Source organism: Apodemus sylvaticus, chromosome 12, assembly GCF_947179515.1.
Source record: "Apodemus sylvaticus chromosome 12, mApoSyl1.1, whole genome shotgun sequence".
Classification (NCBI taxonomy): Eukaryota; Metazoa; Chordata; class Mammalia; order Rodentia; family Muridae; genus Apodemus; species Apodemus sylvaticus.
Window position 1 is genome coordinate 36243745 of NC_067483.1, and position 22546 is coordinate 36266290.

Here is a 22546-nt window from a genome sequence, read left to right on the forward strand (position 1 = left end):
CTTGTTCTCCATCAGATGCCCTCAGTCAGGCATCATCTAAGGCTCTTGGCTGACAGCTACTCAGAGTGCATTAGAAAATCAGTCAGTGTTCACAGGCTCTGCCCCTCCATCATGTCAGTGACAGACAGACAAGGGGAGCAGTGCTTGGCAAGTTGGTGCTTGTCAAGTGAGACTGGGACACCTTCCAGCAGAATTTAAATTGGATCAGGTCATATCGTTTATTGTTTTATCTCTGAGGTATTCCCACAGCCTTACAATTAGAGAAATACAAAAGACAATTGGCCAAAAGAAAATGCTTGTAGATAAGCCCCACACAGAGGTGTGATGCAGTTTTTTAAAATCCCTCTTGATACATAGATTTACCTAACAGCCTTGTTCCTTGCATGTAAGTTCTATGAAGGCAATCTTCTGAAGATGGGTCTGATAGAGAGACCTTTGCATGTGGCATTCTAATAGCTACCTCCCTCCATGAAAGACTTCAAGGATTTCTCCATGCTAACCACAGCACAGAAAATGCTCGCTCCAAAGTTCCTGCAGGCAAAGATATTTTTAATTAGAGGCACTAGGACTATTCTTAAAAAGTTTTTAATGTTCTGAAAAATTAATATAGACAGCAAACTGGGGTCAGAAATCACTGACGTGCCTAAAATCTAATTTTACAGTGAAAACATTTTGCTTTTCCATTGCTGCTTTCTGGGTTGGCTCTAATTCTACATTCACCTAAATTGTATAAAAATCACTTGGTTTTATTAAAAGTAATATCCATGTTACCCAGATAATTTTTCTCTTCCATTTTTGTGTGTCTGTGTTGATACTGACAGTAGGCTATACCTTTTTTCTTATGCAAAATATTGAAGGTTTTCAAGATGACTTTACCCTATCAATTCTTCTTATTTTCTGTGGTATAATAGGCTGGAAAATAATCATGATGTTATAAAATGTTCTCTCTCTCTCTCTCTCTCTCTCTCTCTCTCTCTCTCTCTCTCTCTCTCTCTCTTTCTGTTGATAACTAAGGAACTGAAATTAAAGAGTTAGTCTAGGGGAAAGGGAGGATACCTGATTCAGTAAAGTGCTTATCATACAAGCATGGTAGTCTGAATCCAATTCTTAGAAACTACATAAAATAAGTCAAGTATAGTATTGTACATTCATAATCCCAGTGTTGGGCTGCCAGAGACAGACTAATTTTTGGGTCTTGCTGGCCAGCCAGATTAACTTTGGAGAGTTATAGGCCAATGAGATACCCTGTCTCATAAAGTACTTCTAAAGAATGACAACCAAGCTTATATACACACATATACTTCAAATTTTTCATGTTCTTTGGCTCAATATCCTTATCCATCATCCAGACCAGCCAAAGACAACCAGTAAATGCAATGCTTAGCATGCAGTAAGCTTCTGCTGTCTGTGTGCAATCTGCCAGATATGTCTTCCAGTCTAGTCCTATGAGTTATTCTGGAGACAATGTTATTCATGAACAGCTCCATGAAAGCTCACATGGACACTGCCATTCTACAACATAGCAGAAATACAGTTTTCAGACTTTGATATAACTGTCTCCTTTAATTCATCTTTGTCTTCACCTAAAAAATGTTGGCTACTCTTTCTTCTACCATCTTCTCTTCTGTCCTTACTCTTTCCATTCCACTATTCTTTCTTTTACAGTTGCCTATAGTAGAGTCACATACTCAACCATACAGCTTGGGCTCAGAGCTTGTATCAAAAACAGGTAAATAAATAAACAAACAAACATATAAGAAAACCCTGAAATATTAGCTTCCATCAAAGGTGCATAGTAAATCTCTAGCCATGACATGATGTTTATAACTATCTCCTACATAGAGACCAAACCCCACTCTCTAGTCTGTCTAACTTTAGTTGATGGAATTGATCCATGGTGCCTTCCTTTGAGGTCTACCTTACAAAATTGAAAATAATGGTGCAGGCAGGAGCTAAATCTGTGAAGTTAGAATTTTGATCAGCTTCTTACCCACCTACCTACTGCTAACACACTCTTGAAGGAGTAATGAATTGCAGTGTAGTCTTTGTTTTCAGATATCTAAAATGAATAGAGAACCTTACAAAAAGTCTAAATGGTTTAAATTCGGACTAAAGTAAGTGACTAAGGTTGATCTATAACTATAACGTAACTATAATAATGTATAGCTATAATCTGTAGCGTCTATGCTGCTATAGTTAATTGCTGTGTACACCCCTTTTTCTTCTTAAGCTATGTGTCTGTAAAAGCATTGCTGTTGTCTTCCCTCCACTGTAGAACATCAATATCACATGATTATTAATATTTACTGAATAATAATATTTGTCTAATATAAAATTTAATAATTGTGAGACTAGCCACCATGAACATGGTTGTTGTATATCTTTTGGAATAGAACACCTGGGAAAACCCTGCTGTTGTTTACTGCAGGCATGCTTGCCAGTGTGTGAGCAAGTTAAATATAACAAGAAGCCAAGGTTCTTGTTTTACCCTGAATTTGTGTTGTGATTTGATCTTACTTAGAGTTTGGACAAGGGCAGCCCCCCCCAAAAAAAAGTCTAAAAGAATTTATTGACTGAAGAGATGCACTCTATAGATTTATGGTGAGATGGATACAACATGATTTGTAGAGGGAAACTGCCTGCGCCCCTCACTAGCTTATGCTCCAGAAATAGGGCATCCAAATCCTTCCATAGAGAATGCTAAGTTTCCATCCTGTGTTCCAAACTGGTTGTCAAAGTGTAAATCATGCTATTTCCTGTTCAAAGAAAAGAGCTAAGCAAGTACAAGCAAATGCCAGTGAATAAGCAGGGGGCAGGTGTTACTTGTAAGAGTAGAGGGCACTCAAGTCCTGTGGTGACAAGAGCTTGGAAGTCCCTGATTTATGCTATGGGGTTGAGTGCCTCATATGCCCCTTGTAACTCTCCTTGAGATTCCCAAGGAAGGAAGCTGAGCATTCTGTAGATTATATTTTGAGTATTTAATGACATGGAGTTAGGGAGATAAGAGATCAGTGATATCCACTGTTGTTATTATTTAAATTGACCCTAAACTCTTTGCAATTTTAATATCGTGGAAATAGTCACCCTTGGTTAAATGGTGTCTAAATAGTTTATTCATTACTCTTTTGTCTTGCTGTCACTCAATATCTCACAAAATTAAGGAGAAGAAAGGTTGACTTGGTGTTACAGCTAAAGAGATAAAACCTATAACAGTGGGGAAGGAATGGTGACAGACATTCCAGGTGGCCAGTCACATTGCAGGTCAGGAAGCAGAAAATGAACAGGAAGAGGTCAATCTGTCAAGCCTTAAGGCCTCCCTTTAATGATCCACTTCTTCCAATCAGGAGCCTTGGGCAGAGGAGCAGTTAAATGAAAGGACTTTTGGCTAGAGATGTAGCTCAGTTGGTAGAGTGCTTACCTAGCACTGAGAATGCCCTGGGTTCAGTGTCCAGTACTGCATAAAGCAGGCTTGGTGATACATGCTCATATCTGAGCACTTAGAAGGAAGAGACAGGAGGGTGAGATATTACTTTGACATCATCCCTCTGGGGTGAGTCTAAGTTCAGGATGAGGACATATGAGAACCAGTTTGAAAAATAAACTAAAGGACCTAGATTGGTTGACAGACTTTGTGTCTAACAGTAGGAAACAATGTGAGTGAGACCTGAGCCTGTAAAAGTAATGTATCAGAAGGACTGCGAGCCCTCGTCATTAGTGGATGTCAGCCGCTTCTCACTCACTCATTCGTTATTTTCTCAAAGTCATGATGTTGTTACATTTTTTCAATGTCATTTTAAATTATATAAAAACAAACATGTACAGTAAAAGCAAAATATAGCCTCTATTTCTGGCATCTAAACAAATTAAAAGACACATTAAGAAAGTCTCCATGTTCTCTCATGGCAGGCATCAGTCCAAGGAAGCTGGATACTAAGAAGCCTTTCAGAGAAGGCAGACACTCTCCATTTCCCTATAGTCTTAGTACTCTTTGCAATTTTACACTTGATCTTTCTTCCTACCTTAATCCTATTAAAGTATTGTTAGTGATTCTGTAACATTCCAAGACCGACCCCTGCCTGTATTATTGGCTCTGGCTGTGGGAATTTGAGAACTCATGCCCAGTTATGGAGAAAATGGGGTTCTAGAACCATTGCTGATATGCTGATATGGAAAGCTCAGAGAAGCTGTACAGGGAACTCTTAAAGTAGGAATCTGAATGGTCAGGCAGGAGGCATAGGCAGAGGAAAAAGAGTACTGTGTGATGTGCGCAACAAGGATGCCCATGCAATACCAAAAAAGGAGTCGTGGATGCATCTGTGAGTAGCTCCTCACCAATGCTCCTGGATTATAGACACCACTGGATGCACCCTGATCATTATTTCATCTACTTCCACCTGGCCCTGCCCAAGTTCTCTTGAAAGACCCTTTTATACTCTCATTCTTTCCACATTTTCTCTTTTTTTTTCCATTTCACATTCCCTCATCTCATAAATAAATTATATCAAGGTAATACATGCTTCGGAGCTACAAGTGTCCACGTGGAAGCTTCATGTTCTGCCCAGCAGCCTTTGCAGGATCAGTGTGAAAAGCTCATGCTCTGTCTTTCTTTCTCCTTTCAGGCTTTAGAATGAGACAGCGCCATGTGCTCATGGAGTCTACAGGGCCCATGGGACGCTGCCCTCATCTGATAGAGTCTGTACCTTGTGAGGATCCAATGTGTCATCGATGGCTTGCCTCGGAAGGGATCTGCATCCCTGATCACGGGAAATGTGGCCTGGGACATCGCATCCTGAAGGCTGTCTGTCAGAACGAGCGAGGTGGGAGATGGTAACACCCTGAAGGCTAAGTTATACTGAACCAGGGACAGTGCTAAGATTTAAAGGTTTTATCTGTTTTGTTTAGTTTAGTTTTATTGGGGGTTTTGTTTTGTTTTGCTTTGTTTGCTGGATGGCGGGAAGCTCCAGCTTTCCTACACTGGGGCATTTACGGTGAGTTGGGTGACAGATTGCTGTAGAGTGGTCTGTGGTCACTTCCTGTGAGAGCCACAAACCATCATTGTTTGATTATACTTAAACACACCACTCTGAATCCACCGGATTCTTTGGATTTTTTTTTTTAATTCAGCAAGACAAATAGCAAACAGAATTGTCCCAGCTTATGAATGCAGGCTAGGCTTTATTTTTTGTTAACATCAGTTTATAGAATGCCTCTATTAAATGTTAACAAAATACTACCTGTTTAAGATGCCAGGGTTAAAAAGAAAAGGGGAGAAGATTAAAAAAAAAAGATTAAGTGAAAATTTTTCATTTATATAACATGAGACCAGAATCAGTTCTGGATATAACGCTAACATTTTCAACAAGCTATTTTTAAGTATAAGCTGTCAGGATTTACACAATTATTAACAATGATGTCTGTCCTTGATCACCAAGCTTTCGGTACAATGCTTGTTGGAAATGAAGTGTGGTTTAAAAATATGTAAGTCACATGGCAGGGAGAAAAGTGACATTTAAAAATCTTTATCCTGGAGATTATAAAGAGCTCTGTCTCTCAGAGGGATGTGGAGCGTGTCTCCTAATCAGCTCTGCCATGCAAGGCCCTGTTCACAATGCTCTCTGTGTGCAAGATGAAATGTTTTGACTTATGAAGCGAAGTAATCCACAGAATGGGAGGAAATTACAATGCAGCTTCAAAATGGATATCACCATCCTCACGGGGCTGACATCTGGCAAACTCTTTCTCCCTTTAATTTTTTCCTCCCTCTTCTCTCTACTGCCTTTCTCCTTCACTTCTTTATCCTCTTTTTCTTACTCTAAAATTGCAAACGTAAGGGGGCAAATGTACATTTTCTTATTAAATGATGTATTGTTTCCCTGAAGAAAGCAGATGGTTGTTTAATTAAATAGAAGGCAACAACAGATTGCAGTAGCTGCAATAAATAGTTGGAACTAATAGTCTCTGCTTCTAATACAACCATGTAATGTTTACATGGGGCAAGGTGTGCCTTATTAGTGCAGGCAAATAAGATCCCCTCTGTGGTGCTTCCTTGTATTATAATTTATATTAAGGAAAGTATGATTTGTTCTTCTTCCCTGGTTCTTAGAACACTCATTTTCGACCTCTTATAATTTCCTGAGGAATCTAGGTGCTGAAGGAGCCTTTGCTGTCTTTCTTGATCTTTGAATGTCACTATGACATGAAGCTCATAAGTCCCTTGCAGTTTTCATGCGTGATAGAAATGTCTTTTATTCTAGGAAAATGACTCTGGATTGATTTCTGAGTGTAACTAGTCCCCAGAAAGACCAACCCATTACTAGAAGTGTGAAGCGTTCATTCCTAGTCCTCAACCACAAAGATGTGGATACAGACTGGATTCCTTATTAACCATCTTTTCTGTTAAAATCTCCACAGGGATCTTCAGACTATGGAGTACAGGAATCAGAACTTCCTTCCACATAGATACGTAGAGATGTGTGCAGTATGGTGTGCCCAGAGAGAGCCTAGATGCTCTATACCAAACTGAACACTTTTTTTATCCTATGTATCTTCTCTGTCTATACCCATACCACTGTTAAAGTGCCTGGCTTTGACAGTTTATCTTTTCCATCTAGCTATTTATCTATATATCTTGTAAACATTCTTTATAGTACAGCTGTAAATGTAAATAATATTTTTCCAGCATTCTTAAGCTATCTGGGAAAATTCTGGATTCTGAGAAAAGGTTTGTGGGAAGTCTTATTTACAACCCAGGTGGCTTATTCAAGTTTGGGGGTTGGACTTAATGCCATTTCTAAGAAAATAGTTCATGGTAGTAGACTTGAATCTAGGACCCTCAAGTGGTAAGGAGGAATTTCTTGGTGTTGAGAACACCCTACTGATCTGATCCTAGAAGCATTCCATTTTGAATGTGGTATCTGAAGTCTAGAGCATCAAGTTTAGTCCTAGACTTTCCCTCCATCCAGCTTAGAAATTTAATCCCTACCATCTACCTGTTGGATGGCCAAATGATTTAATTTATGAAAGAATATTTTCCTTTAGGTCTCCAGAGGAGGGGAGAAAAATTGCCTTTTAGCATTAGCATTCTGAGGGTTAAAGTAGTTTTATGAGTGTGATCAGGGCTATCCATACTTGAGATGTCTCATTAGAGCCCCTCACTTTTCAAAGATTATAATGTGTATTTGCTATTATGTTTGATCTTTGGAAATAGGGTACACAGAGTATTATATATATATAGTGCAGACAGTACTGAAAATTAGAATGAGCACATCTATGTCTTCTTTCCACCCTCTAGTTGAGAATATGGAAAGCTCATTGGGTTGAGTCCCATAGCAACTGATCATTGTACTTTGATCATCTCATAGCAAGCACTGGAAAGTTGTCATGACAACCTCAGCCCATAACATTAGAGGTTTTCTCTATAGGGAATGATCTGCCCTCTTCAACTGCTATAGGGTTTCCTCTTTAACATGACACAGCAGTTCCCTCATTAGCTTTGTAAAGTCTGTGGGTTTTTAAATACCAAGATGAACTTGATCTCTTGTGAAGTAGCAGTCACTGTCATGGCAATAGAAACATCATGCTGACCTCCTGATAACCAAAACAAGCTCCTACTCAGTGAGAAATTGCAGACACAATCTGGTTGTATTTCCTGGGCTTCAGAGGCTGTGTGCATCTGTGATTGGCTGTGAAGTTTTGTCAGAGAAGCTTCTATCAGGGTCTTCATATAACCACCTTCTTGACAAAGCTACTGATACTCGTTTAAATGGTTGAGAACGGAATGTTTCAGACAGTTCCCTGTGACTTTCTTTGCTTATGAAAGTTGATAGTTATCACACTGAGTTTATCAATTGCTCTGCAGACTTTTTGTTTCAGAATTTATTTCAAGATAAATGGATGTAGCCAGAAAAAATTGTCTGCTACTTGATATGAGAAATTCCAAAACTCATATTAGATCTAGTCAGACTTGAAGCCGACTACAATTCCCAAAGGCAGCTTGCTTTATCTTCCTTAGGTTTGTCTATAAGTCTCTGTCAGGACTCTGGATAGAAATATACGGGGAAAAAAATCCCACAATCTCCTGAAGTATCTGTGTTCCTTTCAGACATAGAAGCTGAGGGATTCCCTGCAACCCCCCATTGTGTGTGATTGTATGCTATGCATGTGTTTGTATACATATTCACATGTTTGTGGGTATACATGTGTTCATGCACATGGAGACCCAGTGAGGACATTGTAAACATTCCTCAGTTGCTTTCCACTGTATTTACTGGGGCTGGATCTCTCAGGTGAAGCCTTGGTTTACTGATTCAGTCAGTCTATTTACCAGGTAGACAGGAGTGTTCTTTCTCCACCTTCTGAGATCTGAAGGTCTAGGCTGGCTACTACAATGTAGGCATTTGCTTAGGTTCAGGGCATCCAAACTATTGTTTTCACTCTACAAGGCTTTTAAAATCCTTGAGCTATCTTCCCTGCACACCAAGAAAGCCACATTCTAATATATATACATACATACATACATACATACATACACACACACACAACTCACACATATAAACACATGCAATATATATACATGCACACAGACACACATGCATACACACAGAGACACACTTACACAGTTACACATATACTCATATACAAACATACATACAACCCACAAACAAAACTATACACATTCAAAGAAATGCAAAGAGTAATACTCACCAACACACTCACACACAAACACACTCATATACACAAACATCCCACACTCATTCACATCTATACACCATATACGTATACACACACATGCACAAACGTAAACAAAACACACATACACCACAGACATAGAAACACATACATATATAAACATAAAACACACACACACTCCACATACATACCTCCACATACACATGCATACCCCCACATACACATATAAGCCATTCACACGCACAAACACATACATATATAAACATAAAACACACACCACATACATACCCCCACATACATACACACATGCCATATACACACATGCCATATACACACACAAACACACACACACACACATTCATCATTCTTTAGGTTTACCTCTGTTTATTTTAAGTTTTTGAAAGTAGATGTTTGTTAGCTTAGGTTGGACTCAAATCTGTGATCTCCTGCCCCAACATCTGCTGTTCTATGTCTACTTTCCCCTTGGGATACCCAATCCTATTGACTATGAAGTGTAACTGAGTACCAGTTGTGGATGAGTTCACAGATTAAGACCACACCCAGGAACAGCTTTGGGAAACTGGTTCAGTTCATTGATGATGGGATATATTTATGCCCCTGGGAGGTGGCCCAGATCTCTGGGGCAAGATTTGTGTAGTAATATACCATTATTAGCCAGGGAAGAGATGTTGAAAGATGCTTTATCTGCATATCCAGGGGCTGTTGTCCAGGGTGAGGGTGTAGGCTGGGTGTATGGAAATGTGGGTGATGGGGCTGTGGAACATTATGATCAAACAAGATATGAAGCCTGACAACTGTTGATAATCAATTCCTGCTGAGGTTATTGGTGGAAGAGCTGGGTTAGTATCACCAGGGAAGGAGGAGGTAGAAAATTCCAGCTGTCTTGTGTGTGTGTGTGTGTGTGTGTGTGTGTGTGTGTGTGTGTGTGGTATGGGGGTGAGGGTTGGGGTTACACTTCCTCTGTAACTCTGAGCCATTACAATCCCCCAAATTTCCAGTGTTAGGATTGCAGAAAGGAGGGAACCACTGTGCCCACCTCTCTGTGGGACTATTGTTGATGTCCTGTGCATTCCTCTTACTACAAACACCGTGTACTTTGAGTCTCAAGATATTTTTCTTGATACTCTTACCTGGGAATTTTCAAAATTACACAGTCAGCCATATTGAAGCTGGGAAGTAACTGTGAGAAACAAAGTTTCCTAACCCTTTTAGTCAGCTGTCCTCTGAGAGGCTTCACCCAGCAGCTGACTCAGACTGAGGCAGACACTCACAGCCTAATAGCAAGTGGAGCTTGGGAACTCTTATGAAAGAATAGGAGTGAAGATGAAGAGCCCCAAGGGGATAGGAACTTCACAGGAAGACCAACAGAGTCAACTAACCTGGACCCTTGGAGCTCTCACAGATTGAACCACCAACCAAAGAGCATACAAGGGTTGGACCTAGGGCTCCAGTATTTTCATGTAGCAGATATGCAGATTAACATTCATGTGGGTCCTGAACCACTGGAGCAGGGGCTACCCCAAAAACTGTTGCCTATCTGTGGGATATGTTCTTCTAGCTGCCTTGTCTGTCCTCAGACTCGATCTGAGGGGGGATGATCAGGGGGCCCCCACCTACTCAGAAGGGAAGGAAATGGGAGTTTGGGGGAAAGGGTTGTAGGATGGGGTTTGTGGGGGGCAGTGAGTGGGATATAAAGTGAATAAGTAAAAGGAAAAGAATGTGATCTATAGACACATATTTAAGTAAAATAGAGGGCACACAAGCATGAGGAGCTCAGCTTAATCCCCCAGAGACCACATTTAAAAAGCTGTATGTAGCAATCTGTGCCTGTAATCCCAGAACTGTGGAGGAGGAAACAAAAAGATCCTTGGACTTTGATTGTTGCTAAATTGATATAGTCTAGAGATCTCCATCCAGTCATTTTTCTCTTCCAGTTAAATAATTAAAAGACAGAAAACAATCTCAGATACAGCAAACTTTATTAAAATTGAGCAAGTAGGAGAGAATGCACAGACATTCAGATACACACACACACACACACACACACCACCACAGTTAAACATACACATTCACATATTGACACATACACATCACAGATATACATATAAACACACAGACACACACAGGCACACACCAATACCAACATACATACATACATACATACATACATACATACATAACATACATATATATATACCAGATACACATATAAACACACAGATACATATACATAGACACATCACACACACATATACACACACATTTGGTGGGGATAAAGATGACAAAGACAGTGGCAGAGGGAAAGACGAAATGTGTGTGTGTGTGTGTGTGTGTGTGTGTGTGTGTGTTTTGTGGGGAACAGTTGATAGTCAAACAGCTTCAGGTAAGTGTGCTCAAATTTACCCAGCTTGCTATGTTAGGCAGAAGAGAGTACAGCAGACAGGGGGGAAAAAAGCCCAACAGGTCTTTGCCTCAGGTCAGGAAGAAGATAAAGTAGCTAGACATTTGCCATCCTCATAATCTATCTGTACCTCCCTTTCCCTATCTGCCTGTCAGGGATCTGTCTAGATCCTAGTCCCACAAGAGCAGCAAATTCTAAATTCACTGAGAAGTGCTTTCTTGAAAACATGGTTAGAGAGCAACAGATGTAGAAACCCAATATAGATCTCAGTCTCTTTAACAAGACTGGGATCTACGGACCATCTTAGGATCCAATCAATTAGTTATTTGTGGGTTTTCCCAACTGTGAGAACTGATTTCCAGGGCCTTTAGTAGAATGGCTTTGACTCTTTTCTACCTAGCATCTTATCATTGCTGTGAGTCTGTAGAAGTTAGTTACCTAGTAGACTGTGTACTACTTGATTCATTGGTAGGAACATTTCTGAACTTCAAAGGTTCCATCTTGAGTTTTGCAAGAATGTCCAGCCACCAATTCAGAGAGTAAACCTATGCGTTTAACTCATTGTGGCTTAAGCTCTGATTCCCAAGCTTAGAGTAGGCTCAGTCACATTTCACTGGTAAATAATGAAGATTTAGCAATGTGTGGCATCTTCAGAACTGGCTGGAAAAATTTCCAAAAAGTCACAGAAATATTTCTAGTGGATCCAGGGGACCACTTGGAGCTTCCTCCATGTCTCAAAGATGCAAAGTGGTCAATAGTGGTATGGTGCACTAGATGTGTATCTGCCCAATGCCCTATCAGACTCAGATAGGTCAATACTCTTTCTGTTCCATGTTTTATTGAATAGTCTTAGTTGAAAGAAGAAATAGCTTATTTGTATACCTCAACCAAGCATATTTCTTCAGAGATAACGTGACGCAGACAGTGTGCTTATGGAAAGGTAGAGCATATCAGGAGCAACAAAGTTCACATCTTGACAAGAGCAGTGAGTTAGAATTCTCCTGGGTTGTCACCCAAGATCCCTTACATACAAGGCTTCTTATTTTCATCTCTGCACTAGACCTTTCCAATGTCAATAGTTTCATTAAGTGTAAAGAAAAATTTCTTATCCTTACAATGGCTTTGCTTTCTATCTCAAAAATTGTTTCCCTTCTTCTTATAAGATTTTATTTTATTCCATGATATAGACCAGCAAATTGTTCTTTAGCAACAGGTTCCCAAGAGAGAGATGACCAGGATGGGAGAAGATAAGAAAGTTTATTACCAGGAAATCTCAGGCATGCTGTTGGCTCATGCAAGCAAGTTTATTAAAAATTACAGAACCTCATAAGCAATTTTTGTAAATGAAATGGGATGCAACTAGGCAGAAAGCTAATCAAGCAATGTCTTACAAGGGGAGCGCAAAATACCTCAAAATGTCAGAGACAGCAGCCTTGGAACTCAGAGCTCCAGTATCTTCAGAGTGAAAAATCCAAGTTTCCAGGAACCAAAACAATAACTCCTGGAGGCCGTTCCCAGCTGGACCTTGCCACAGTTCCCAGCTGGACCTTGCCACACTGAACCCTTGACAAAGACACAGACCTAGGTTCCTTTGTCCTTTGAATGGAGCCTCTGAGAAAGTCCTGGCTCTTAACCAGTTTTTAATGTAAGGTTGGGGCAGGGAAGTTGTTCATCTAAGTGTAGTGCTCCCAGAGGCCAGAAGATGGCGGTGGATTACCTGAGCTAGAGGTAGAAGTGGTTTTTGAGCCATCTGACTAACTGCACTCTAACTTCGGAGCCATCCCATCTCCAAGGCCACTGGAGGCCATCCTTGTGGTGGTCTTTTCTGTCACTAATAATTCAAGGAGATGCTCTTTATTCTTAACTCAAGTGAATGCCCTTTAATACTGACACCAAGAATGGTGGGACCTCACCAAGGATAGCTTTGTTTAGTGAGACCTGCCAGGATATTATTTATTTGAATTGGATTGAGATGATTTCTTGTCATACAGATCTTTCACATGTTTGGTAAGAGTCACCCCAAGATACTTTATACTGTTTGTGGCTATTGTGAAGGGGGTGATTTCCCTAATTTCTTTCTCAGCCTGCTTATCCTTTGAGTATAGGAAGGCCACTGATTTGCTTGAGTTGATTTTATAACCTGCCACTTTGCTGAAGTTGTTTATCAGCTGTAGGAGTTCTCTAGTGGATGATTTAATGTTTTTAAATTTATGCTTAGACATAGAAGCTTTGTTTGTTTGTTTTATATTTCTATTTCAAGGAATGTTCTATGGCTTTCCTGTGAGGCTGATGTCAAATTCCAGAGACAGTTTTATTATTTGCGCTTCATGGGGATTCTAAATAGGACCTCTTGTTAGCCAAGTCTTTCATTTCAGGCTTTTTGATCACACTGCATCTTCTGTTTCTCAGGTGAAGCTTTAGTGTCCTCTCTGTATACCTTTTATATCTCTTAGAAGACTTTCTACATTTCATTTCGGCACACGATTTATTTTATTGGACATTAGGAAGAAAGAGAGGGGACTAATTTGTCAGACGTGTCTTTACCACATGAGTAGATTCCTGTAGTGGAGACACATATCAAAGCGATGTATTCAAATTAGAACCACTGCTGAGATCTAGAAGATCTGAAACAAATTTCAAGTATGAATTTTCTAAAACATTTGAGCCATGGTAACTTGCTTTGAAATAAGTCTGAAATTTATTAAGATGTGTGTTTTAGAAAGGATAATGATAATTGGATTTTTTTAAAAAGGTAGGCTCTTGTTTTTCTTTTAAATAGAAAAGCAAAATATCTACCTTTATATCAGGACGTGATTCCTAAATTATATTGCACTATTTAAAGGAATCAAAGAGAAGGTAAAAATGACTGTGTATTTTATATAAACAATGAGAGTCCAGACAAACTAGATTTTGAGTTAATGAGGCTTAGTGGATCCTAGCATAAGCTGTGGTGTCCACCTCAGGTAGAACCTTCACCCTTACTAACCATGTTGCTATACATATGCATTGCCATGTATCTTGTTACCTGAGGAATTTCTCTGGCCACAGGAGCCTTTCTAGGACATTCACATTCTTAGAAAGGAACCTTCAGAAAATGGTTGAGATGAGCTTGGGGTTGAGATTTCATATCCTCTAACTTCCACTAAGATGAGACCTTGTGGCACCCATCTATACATACTCTTCCCTTTCCAGCTTAAATTCCACACTCTTACTCACTGCCAAAGAATCATTGCTAGAGTTTTATATAGTGTGTCTTCATATTGTATCTCAAAGACAACTGTGCTTGGGAAGATTTAGTGGCGCTATTCCTGAAGACAAAAGTTTCAAATGAGTCATACTGCAATGACTCCAGCATTTAAAAAGTCAACTGCAAAAGACAAAATCACAGTCCACTTAATACTTTCAAAATTTTAATTTGTCAATTATTTATTAATAACCTAAGAGCTTTTATGTACTGCTTTGGTTCTCCCTTTGAAAACAACAAAGTTTTATCATGTTCCATTTGTTTTGCAATTGGGACATCTGCATAATTCATGTTGAATCTTGAGTCTTGTTTTCTACCAATTGTCATGTAACTTTGGAGGGCAGGTTATTCATAGTTTCATTTTGTAAAGAACTCAAGAGTGTATTGGCTGATCTTGCATAATAATGAGAGAAACAGGTCCAGTTTTGTTTTCCCTTAATAAAACTTAATTTAAAAGAACAGATGATCAGATGAAGAAAACAGAAGTTTTGATAAAGTTGAAGTAGGGAAATCAGTTGTCCATTTATATTTACTTCTCTAGAGGATTTTAAGGAGAGCCCAAATTTCTCCAGTGTGTATTTTCCCTTAAATATCTTGCATTCCAAGGAACATTTAATCAGGTTTAAAGTGTAATATTGCCTAACAGGGGAATGTGTGGCCTTAACGAATAATTTGTCTTGCGAAGGATTGTGATTGACTACTCTGTCAGTGGTAAGTAGAATAAGAGAGGGAATGGCTGACACAGACAGGAGACTAGAAACATCCAGGAGAGCATATGTACCTTAGAAACATATTTCTACTTACTGTATGTCAGATTGTATCCAGAGAACCATTGTAGACTCAAGGATGAATAGAGAAGTCACTATTCTCAAAGAGCTTGCAGTCTAACCGACGATTCATGGTATCTCTGTATATCTAATTCTGCCTATATGTGTGTATAAATACATTTCCACATACTACAAGTAAGACCATAAAGCAGGTTAATGGTAAATAGTGATGAATCATACAGGCAGTATTCCTGAGATGTTTAGATGAGAGATCTATCACTGTTAGGCAGAGGGAATGAGAAATCTGTAGGGGCCAGTAGTCCCTGAATGGAACCTTGATAACTTGCTAGGGGTTTATGGGTAGATGTAAGCTATTGTTTCTTCATAACCTCCCCAAAACAACCTGAAGCAAAATGAGGAAGAAAGTCTAGAAACTCTCATTTTACCCCCCAAATAATTTTTCTTTCTTTCTTTCTTTCTTTCTTTCTTTCTTTCTTTCTTTCTTTCTTTCTTTCTTTCTTTCTTTCTTTCTTTCTTTCTTTCTTTCTTTCTTTTTCTTTCTTTCTTTCTTTCTTTCTTTCTTTCTTTCTTTCCCTCTCTCTCTGTCTCCCTCCCTCCCTTTTTCCCTCCCTTCCCCCCTCTTTCTTTCTTTCAATAAATCTGGACTTTTTAGATAGAGAGACTAAAGTCACAGATCCTATAATGGGATGGATGATTGAACTCATTAAACATATTGGGTATGATTTTTCACTCCACTCTTCTCCTTGACAAACATATGGGGTAAAACTATAATAAATGGCCATATTCAGCAGTCACTCACTATATAGGAAAATTGGTTCTGAAATGTTGATGGATGATTTTACTCTATCTCTTTTCTTCTAGATTAATAGTTAACAAATTAGAGTAAATCAAATAATCTAGGAGGCTTGTGATGGCACAAATCTTGGCTACTACTATAGATTATATATGATTCAGTATAGAGAGCCAAGGAATTTCAGTTTCTAATAAATTCTTCGGTGATGAAGACAGTGTTGATCCAGGGACCACCAATTGAGAAACATGGTTCTGAGCCAGATGGGGCTGATGGCTGCCTGGCCATGTCAGAGCGTAACAGCAATGGCTCGGAACTGTGCAAGACATTGGCTTACACTGAGAATCAACAGACATATTGATTGATTGTAATCTGTTGTCTCTCGTTTCCTGCTGGGCAAGTTATTTGTGAAATCTATGAAATATGTTTCTCTCTTTCTGAAGCTGGCAGTGAGTAAATATTCCACGCCTTCTTTTATTGTTACCTAGATGGATTACTAAAAGACTAAATGGTGGAAAGCAACAGTGGCCTCTGCAAAAACAGAAGACACGTAATATGTGAGATGAGTCATTTCAGTTTAGAGGACAGCTCTCATTTTCAGCAAGATATCTTTCTCAGACCACCAACCGGTAGCCATTTGGTAGCGGTGTTCTTACCGGGAGAAGGGTGGGAATGACAAATACATTGTATTAAATTTTGAAATGAACCTGGCGCTGCAGTTGAAAGTGCCAATAAGATCAGACTGTGCCATTCACACAGCAGGAATCAGACTGCAAAGGAGATTAAATTTGAGAGTTCCCATAGCCAAGATCCTCATTCCGTTCTATTTTAGATATTTTGCAGTGAAATTAAAGATGAAACTCTAATACTGTTTGTCAATGAAGGAATCCTAAAGAGAAAATAGAGACTCACTCTAATCACCTTTTCACCGGCTGAGTTGGACAGGAAGGTGGGGAATAGATGTAAACTTGTGGATCAATTTAAATGCTAAAGAGAGAAGAGCTGCAATGCAGGTTTAAATGCAGTCACTGTATGCTGTCTCCCGATAAACAGGCATTGTGATCTGAATTATTTCCTCCTTCCATCCTGTTACATCCTAGACATTACGGGAAAGCATCCATCCTATTCCTCTATTATTGATGCACCTAAATAAATTATTGTGTGCCCCGTCACTCTTCCCCCTACATTTCCCAATCAAACTAAGTATACACTGAATTTTCAAGGTTTTTACTATTTAGAAAGAGTGTAGGCAGACTAAATTCCTTTATGTGTGTACCTGCATCTCACAGAACTGTCTTCTTTTTCTGTATCTTCCAAAATTCTTATAAGGTAGTTGACTGTGTATGTGTATTCCCTATGATTCAAGAAGCAAAGTCAACCATAGATTGCACTAATACTTCCATGTTTGGTCCTTAAGATAAAATCATGAGAGATGCCTACTCTTTCTGTTGCTTTACATTCCTCTCTGACTATACCCTAAATTGCTGTATACCACTAGAATATTACCAGCAGGGGTCCCTGATTGTGTTATCCACAGGGTTAAAATTTTGTTTTCTCACTAGGAATTATACCTAATGTATGGTTTTTAATAATGTACATGTCAGTAGCTCTTGATCCAGAAATCTTCAGTTTCCCTTATATAGAGAGAGGAAATGTAAAGAATATAATTAAAGTGTAAATTCAGTATGGTAAGCTTACCATGAATGTCACCATTTAACTATAATAAGTACAGTAAAATGAATCTCTCGGGGAGGTACATCTACCCATTAAAATCAATTAGAAAATATTTTAATTAATCCAAGGAATAAGGTCTTTTAGTTAATAAACTAAAAGAAACTATATAATAATCTTCTTTATCAAGGTACATTCGCAGACTCTCAGTGGGTACCTGAAACTCAGCATACTATCAGATCCTTAATATACAAGTATTATGATATATTCGTGTGTGTGTGTGTGTGTGTGTGTGTGTGTGTATGCATATGCACACACACATACTAAATTTTAACTTCTATGTTAGGCACAGTAAGAAACATCTATAGGCATGGTGAAGGAATATCAGGATACTGCATGAAGGTTACATGAACACAACCCTTTGATCCTCTGACTACTGGCTGATCACTAAGATGGTTATAAAGGACTGATAAGATAGCATATGTATCATCAATATGTTAAGCAAAAAGAAGACTTATAACCCAGCCTTGATGAAGCAGGGTGTATCTTAGTTAGGCCTTTTATTTCTGTGAAGAGCCTCTATAACCACAGAAACTCTTATACAAAACCATTTAATTGCGGCTGCTTTAGTCCATTATCATCACTGCTAGAAGCATATTGGCATGCAATCAAATATGGTACTGGAGCAAGAGCTGAGAGTTTTACATTAGAATAGACTGGCAATAAGAAAGGAACAGTAAGCCACGGAGCTTAAGCTTTAGCATCTGAGACCTCAGAGCCCACCCCCTAGTGACACACTTCCTCCAACAAGGCCACAACTCCTAACAGTGCCACTGCTTTTGGGCCAAGCATTCAGACAGATGAGCCTATGGGACCCAAATCTATTCAAACCACCACAAGGTGGATGGAAACATCTTGCTTACTTCTGGAATTTTCTAGTCAATATTTTAGACCTAAAATATTGTACCTAAAACAGACTTTACCTAAAACAAGTAAGAATGTAGTAAGAGAACAGAAGAAGAGATGTACTTTACAGATGTGCTTTAGGTGACTGATGTGTCAGAATTAAGAACCAATAATGCACAATCCTTTGAGCATTTAATCCATACATATTGAGGTGCCTTATAGACCCACAGAAAACAATCATAAATAGAAAGATGTCAAAGATATTTATTTAAACTAAAGATGAATTAAATATATGCTTAGTTAAAAGTGAATTTTAGGGATTTGGTTTTACAATGACAATAATTTTCTTATTCCACATAATCACGTCAGAGTGAGCATCAAAGGCCTCAGGTCTCCTAGGTGTCCTCTCTGCTGTATTCCATCTGAGGCTGGCTGCCTGCATACTATGGTCATGCTATTTCCCTGCTTGCAACACTATCCCTCCTGCATGTCCACCATAACGCTTTCTCACTGGCTTAGATTCTCAGGTAAGTAACACAGTCATCACTTACTCTGGACTATGGCACAGCCTATTATGGTAATGCCGCTGCAGCTCCAGGCACCTGGTTTAGCAACCTGTAGGGGTTCATCTTGAGTTTGGGAAACAGGAGAAGGTGACCTTGACCAAGGAAACCAGTTGTTTTAGCTATGGTTGTAATCCAACCTATAACTGAGGTGTTGTGACTTCATAATGAAAGTGTGACCTACTGTGTGCAGCAGAGCAGAGACTGAAAGAATATCTGGGTCCTAGAACTCATTGCTGACATCTCTAAACAACCACATAACACTGGCTCCTATTCAAGACAATACGCTTCTTCTTGTTAATGCCAGTGTTGATCAGAGTTTGTGTCACCTGTTCAGACAAGGTCTTAATTGATTGAGTGCCTGCCTTCCATATTCTCACAACATTTTATGATTTATCAGCACCGTTACCACATTATATTGAAATTACCTCTCATTTGCCTGCTTCTCCTATTTGACTCTTAGCTTTTCAAGGGTAGAAACCTTGATTCTTTCATTGCTTTATTCTTGGGGTGGTGCCAGAATGTCTGGTATATTAAGAAGCTCAACAAATGTTTGCTGAGCTTAAGAAAGTTATTTAAATTCAGTCACACAATAGCCTAGTGCCAAACGATTATTCATATTCCAGTTTGGCAGTGCAGAAATTCTGATACCCTAAAATCACACAACTAATACTATCTAACACCAGAAATTTGACTTCCAATTCTGAAAGTCCAAACACAGACTGGTTTGAATTTTATCAGTGATAGAGAATGTGCTGATGTCCTACAGACCCAGGCAAGAGCTCTCGTTAATTGAGGTGGTTTGAGGTTTTGTTTTGTTAGGTCAAATGTGACCCGAGAGTCACTCTCAATGCAGTACTACTAACGGCGCTTATGCCAAGTCACTGTACTGAGCTCTTGCAACTGATTTCGAATCACTCTGCAGGCTTAACACATCTCTTTTCCTTAGTGTGGGCTAAAAGGAAGAAAGAACAAGATGGGGGGCATAGTACAAACATACAGCCCACACACATTTCCTTCCATCACAGAGGGAATTCAAGTTAGAGATACACTACTTGGTTATCTGGTTTTCCCTGGCAACTGTAATTCTAATCTTGATCACATCCAGACAGCTAAGCAATTTAGAATTTCTTCAGCATGCTGGGTTGGGAGTAGCGGGAACAGATTTGCTGAAAAAGGAGATATAAGAAAACGCAAAGCAGAGATAGGAAGCAGCTGTTAAAAATAGAGGCAGTTTTTCAGTCCATCAAAGTGAAAGTATTCTTAGAGGGAGGTCATGATCAAATTACTAATACTACCATATTGTGAAATCTGAGGGAGTTTGTTGAAATGTATGCAACGTTCTTCATATAGCATTAGCTTACCAAATTATATTGAAGTAATGATTTATTTAAAAGATAACCTGATTTCTCTGAAATATTCCCCAAATAAACTGGTAAAAATTGAAACACACTGGATCTTGACTTCACCTGCGAATACATGTTCTATCTGTGGAGTCGAGGCAGGTGAGTGGGAAGCCTAGTGAGATCTTGGAATCATCAGCACATGAGCTGAATGTTACTCTCAGCCTTACTGCCATGGGACGCTATGCTCTTTTGAAGGATAGCTCTGTTGGCTATCTGCTACCTCTTTGGAGAATACACCTTTATATTTTTTAACTGTCCTACACCAGGACATATTAGTATCCCTGGAGCTCCCCAATACATTGCCAGAATGCCCCTATCACCTGGCCAAACTGACAATGCGTGTTTCAGCCATTCTAACGTGAATAGTCTTGTCCAGACACTTTTCCAAGTTATAAAGAAAGGCTTTCATTTAATTAACCACGAATTTTATTTAATACTTAATAGTAGTGTTTAATAATTTATAAAATTAAGATAAAAATTGTAGTATATTTCTAATGCATTGTAATTAAAAGCTAAAATAAAACTATGCTGTAAGTTAGAAACTTGTATATCAGCTAAAGAGAAAATGTGCTTGCCTAGAAGGGCTAGTCAGCATTTTGACTAACAAGATTTATTCCTCATAAGGTGTCTGAGGCCATGTGAAGAAACAGTCTAAGAAGCAGATAATAGCTTTTTCTTTTGATAACTAGGAAGACATTTGTGCATTCTCTCCTCTCTCTCTCTCTCTCTCTCTCTCTCTCTCTCCCTTCTCTCTCTTTCTCTGTATATATGTATGTGTGTGTTGTATGTGTGTATGTTCGACAATGGACTATGTATGAGACAATGGTCTGTGTGAGTATGTGTGTGTGTAACAATGGATTATATATATATATGCATATTTGTGAGTGTATGTGAGGGGGTGGACCATCTGCTGTAGGAACTTGTTAAAAAGCCCAGTCACAGCCATGTCCAATGAATATTTATCATAAGACTAGAAAAGAAAAACAACATTAGTCCAGTTATTCTAAAATGTTTTAACAGAATGGTTTTTCTTTTTAAAACAGTTATATTTAACTTTACTTAATTTGCATGGGTGTTTTGCCTGCATTTCATTTGTGTATCACATATGTACCTTTGTGGATCCCTGGAGCTGGGTTTATAGAAGGTTGTGAGCCAACACATGGGTGCTGGGAATCAAACATAGAACCTCTGCAGGACCAGCAGAGCTCTTAACCACTGAGCATCTCTCCTGCTCCTTCACGGAAGTGCTTGTTACTGTGGTGTATCTTCTCCTGGGGAGATTTGAACAAATGTCTATTCAACCGAGATAAGGACTGAGGAAAAGACCAACCAATGATCCCATTCAGATCAGGCTTTGTGACCAGTGGGCAGCCCTGCCAGACTCCCTCCCTTCAGCAGTGTTAACTTTGGGGAGGAGACTTGTGAATCTTGTGTCTAGAACTTGCTGAGATTTGTGTCTAGACTTTCCTGACTCTTTAATGAATCTTCTCCCAGAAGTATGTGCTTTAATACAGAGAAAATAACATGCAGCATGGTTTGAATGAGCTGCTTCTACTGTACTGGAGATAATGGGACTGACTACCTACTAAACTCAAAGTTACTTCCTCAAGAGGTAAGAGGAGTGCCACTTGGAATTACATTTATCAGCCTTCTGTTTGAGATTCTTAGGGGAAACCATCGTCGATCCTAAGCCAAGCATGCAGTCTCTTGACCATCGAGACAAAGTGGATGGAACACGTTCTGAAATACTGTCCTAGTCTCCAGCCTCCCTTATTTTACACCTGCTGTTTAAAATTTTGGTGGGCAGTGGTGGCACATGCCTTTAATCCTAGCATTTTGGAGGCAGAGGCAGGCAAATTTCTGAGTTTGAAGCCAGCCTGGACTACAGAGTGAGTTCCAGGGCAGCCAGGGCTACACAGAGAAACCCTGTCTTGAAAAACTGAAAAAAAAATTGTTTTATGTTCCTCCTTAGTGCCTGAATTTTGTTCTGTCATTCAGGAATGATACAGAGAATACAACCTCTATAACTTCTTCTACTTTCACTAGTTGGTAAACATGGGTTCCTTGG

The 22546-nt window shown here is 39.2% G+C and overlaps 1 protein-coding gene across 1 annotated transcript in view; it reads left to right on the forward strand.

Moving 5' to 3' along the window:
- Thsd7b (thrombospondin type 1 domain containing 7B) overlaps nt 1-22546 on the forward strand; it is a 949886-nt gene that overhangs the window by 413060 nt on the left and 514280 nt on the right. Inside the window, exon 7 of the mRNA XM_052200991.1 lies at nt 4620-4817. Coding sequence (XP_052056951.1) covers nt 4620-4817 — 198 coding nt within the window. The remainder of the gene's footprint in view (nt 1-4619; nt 4818-22546) is intronic.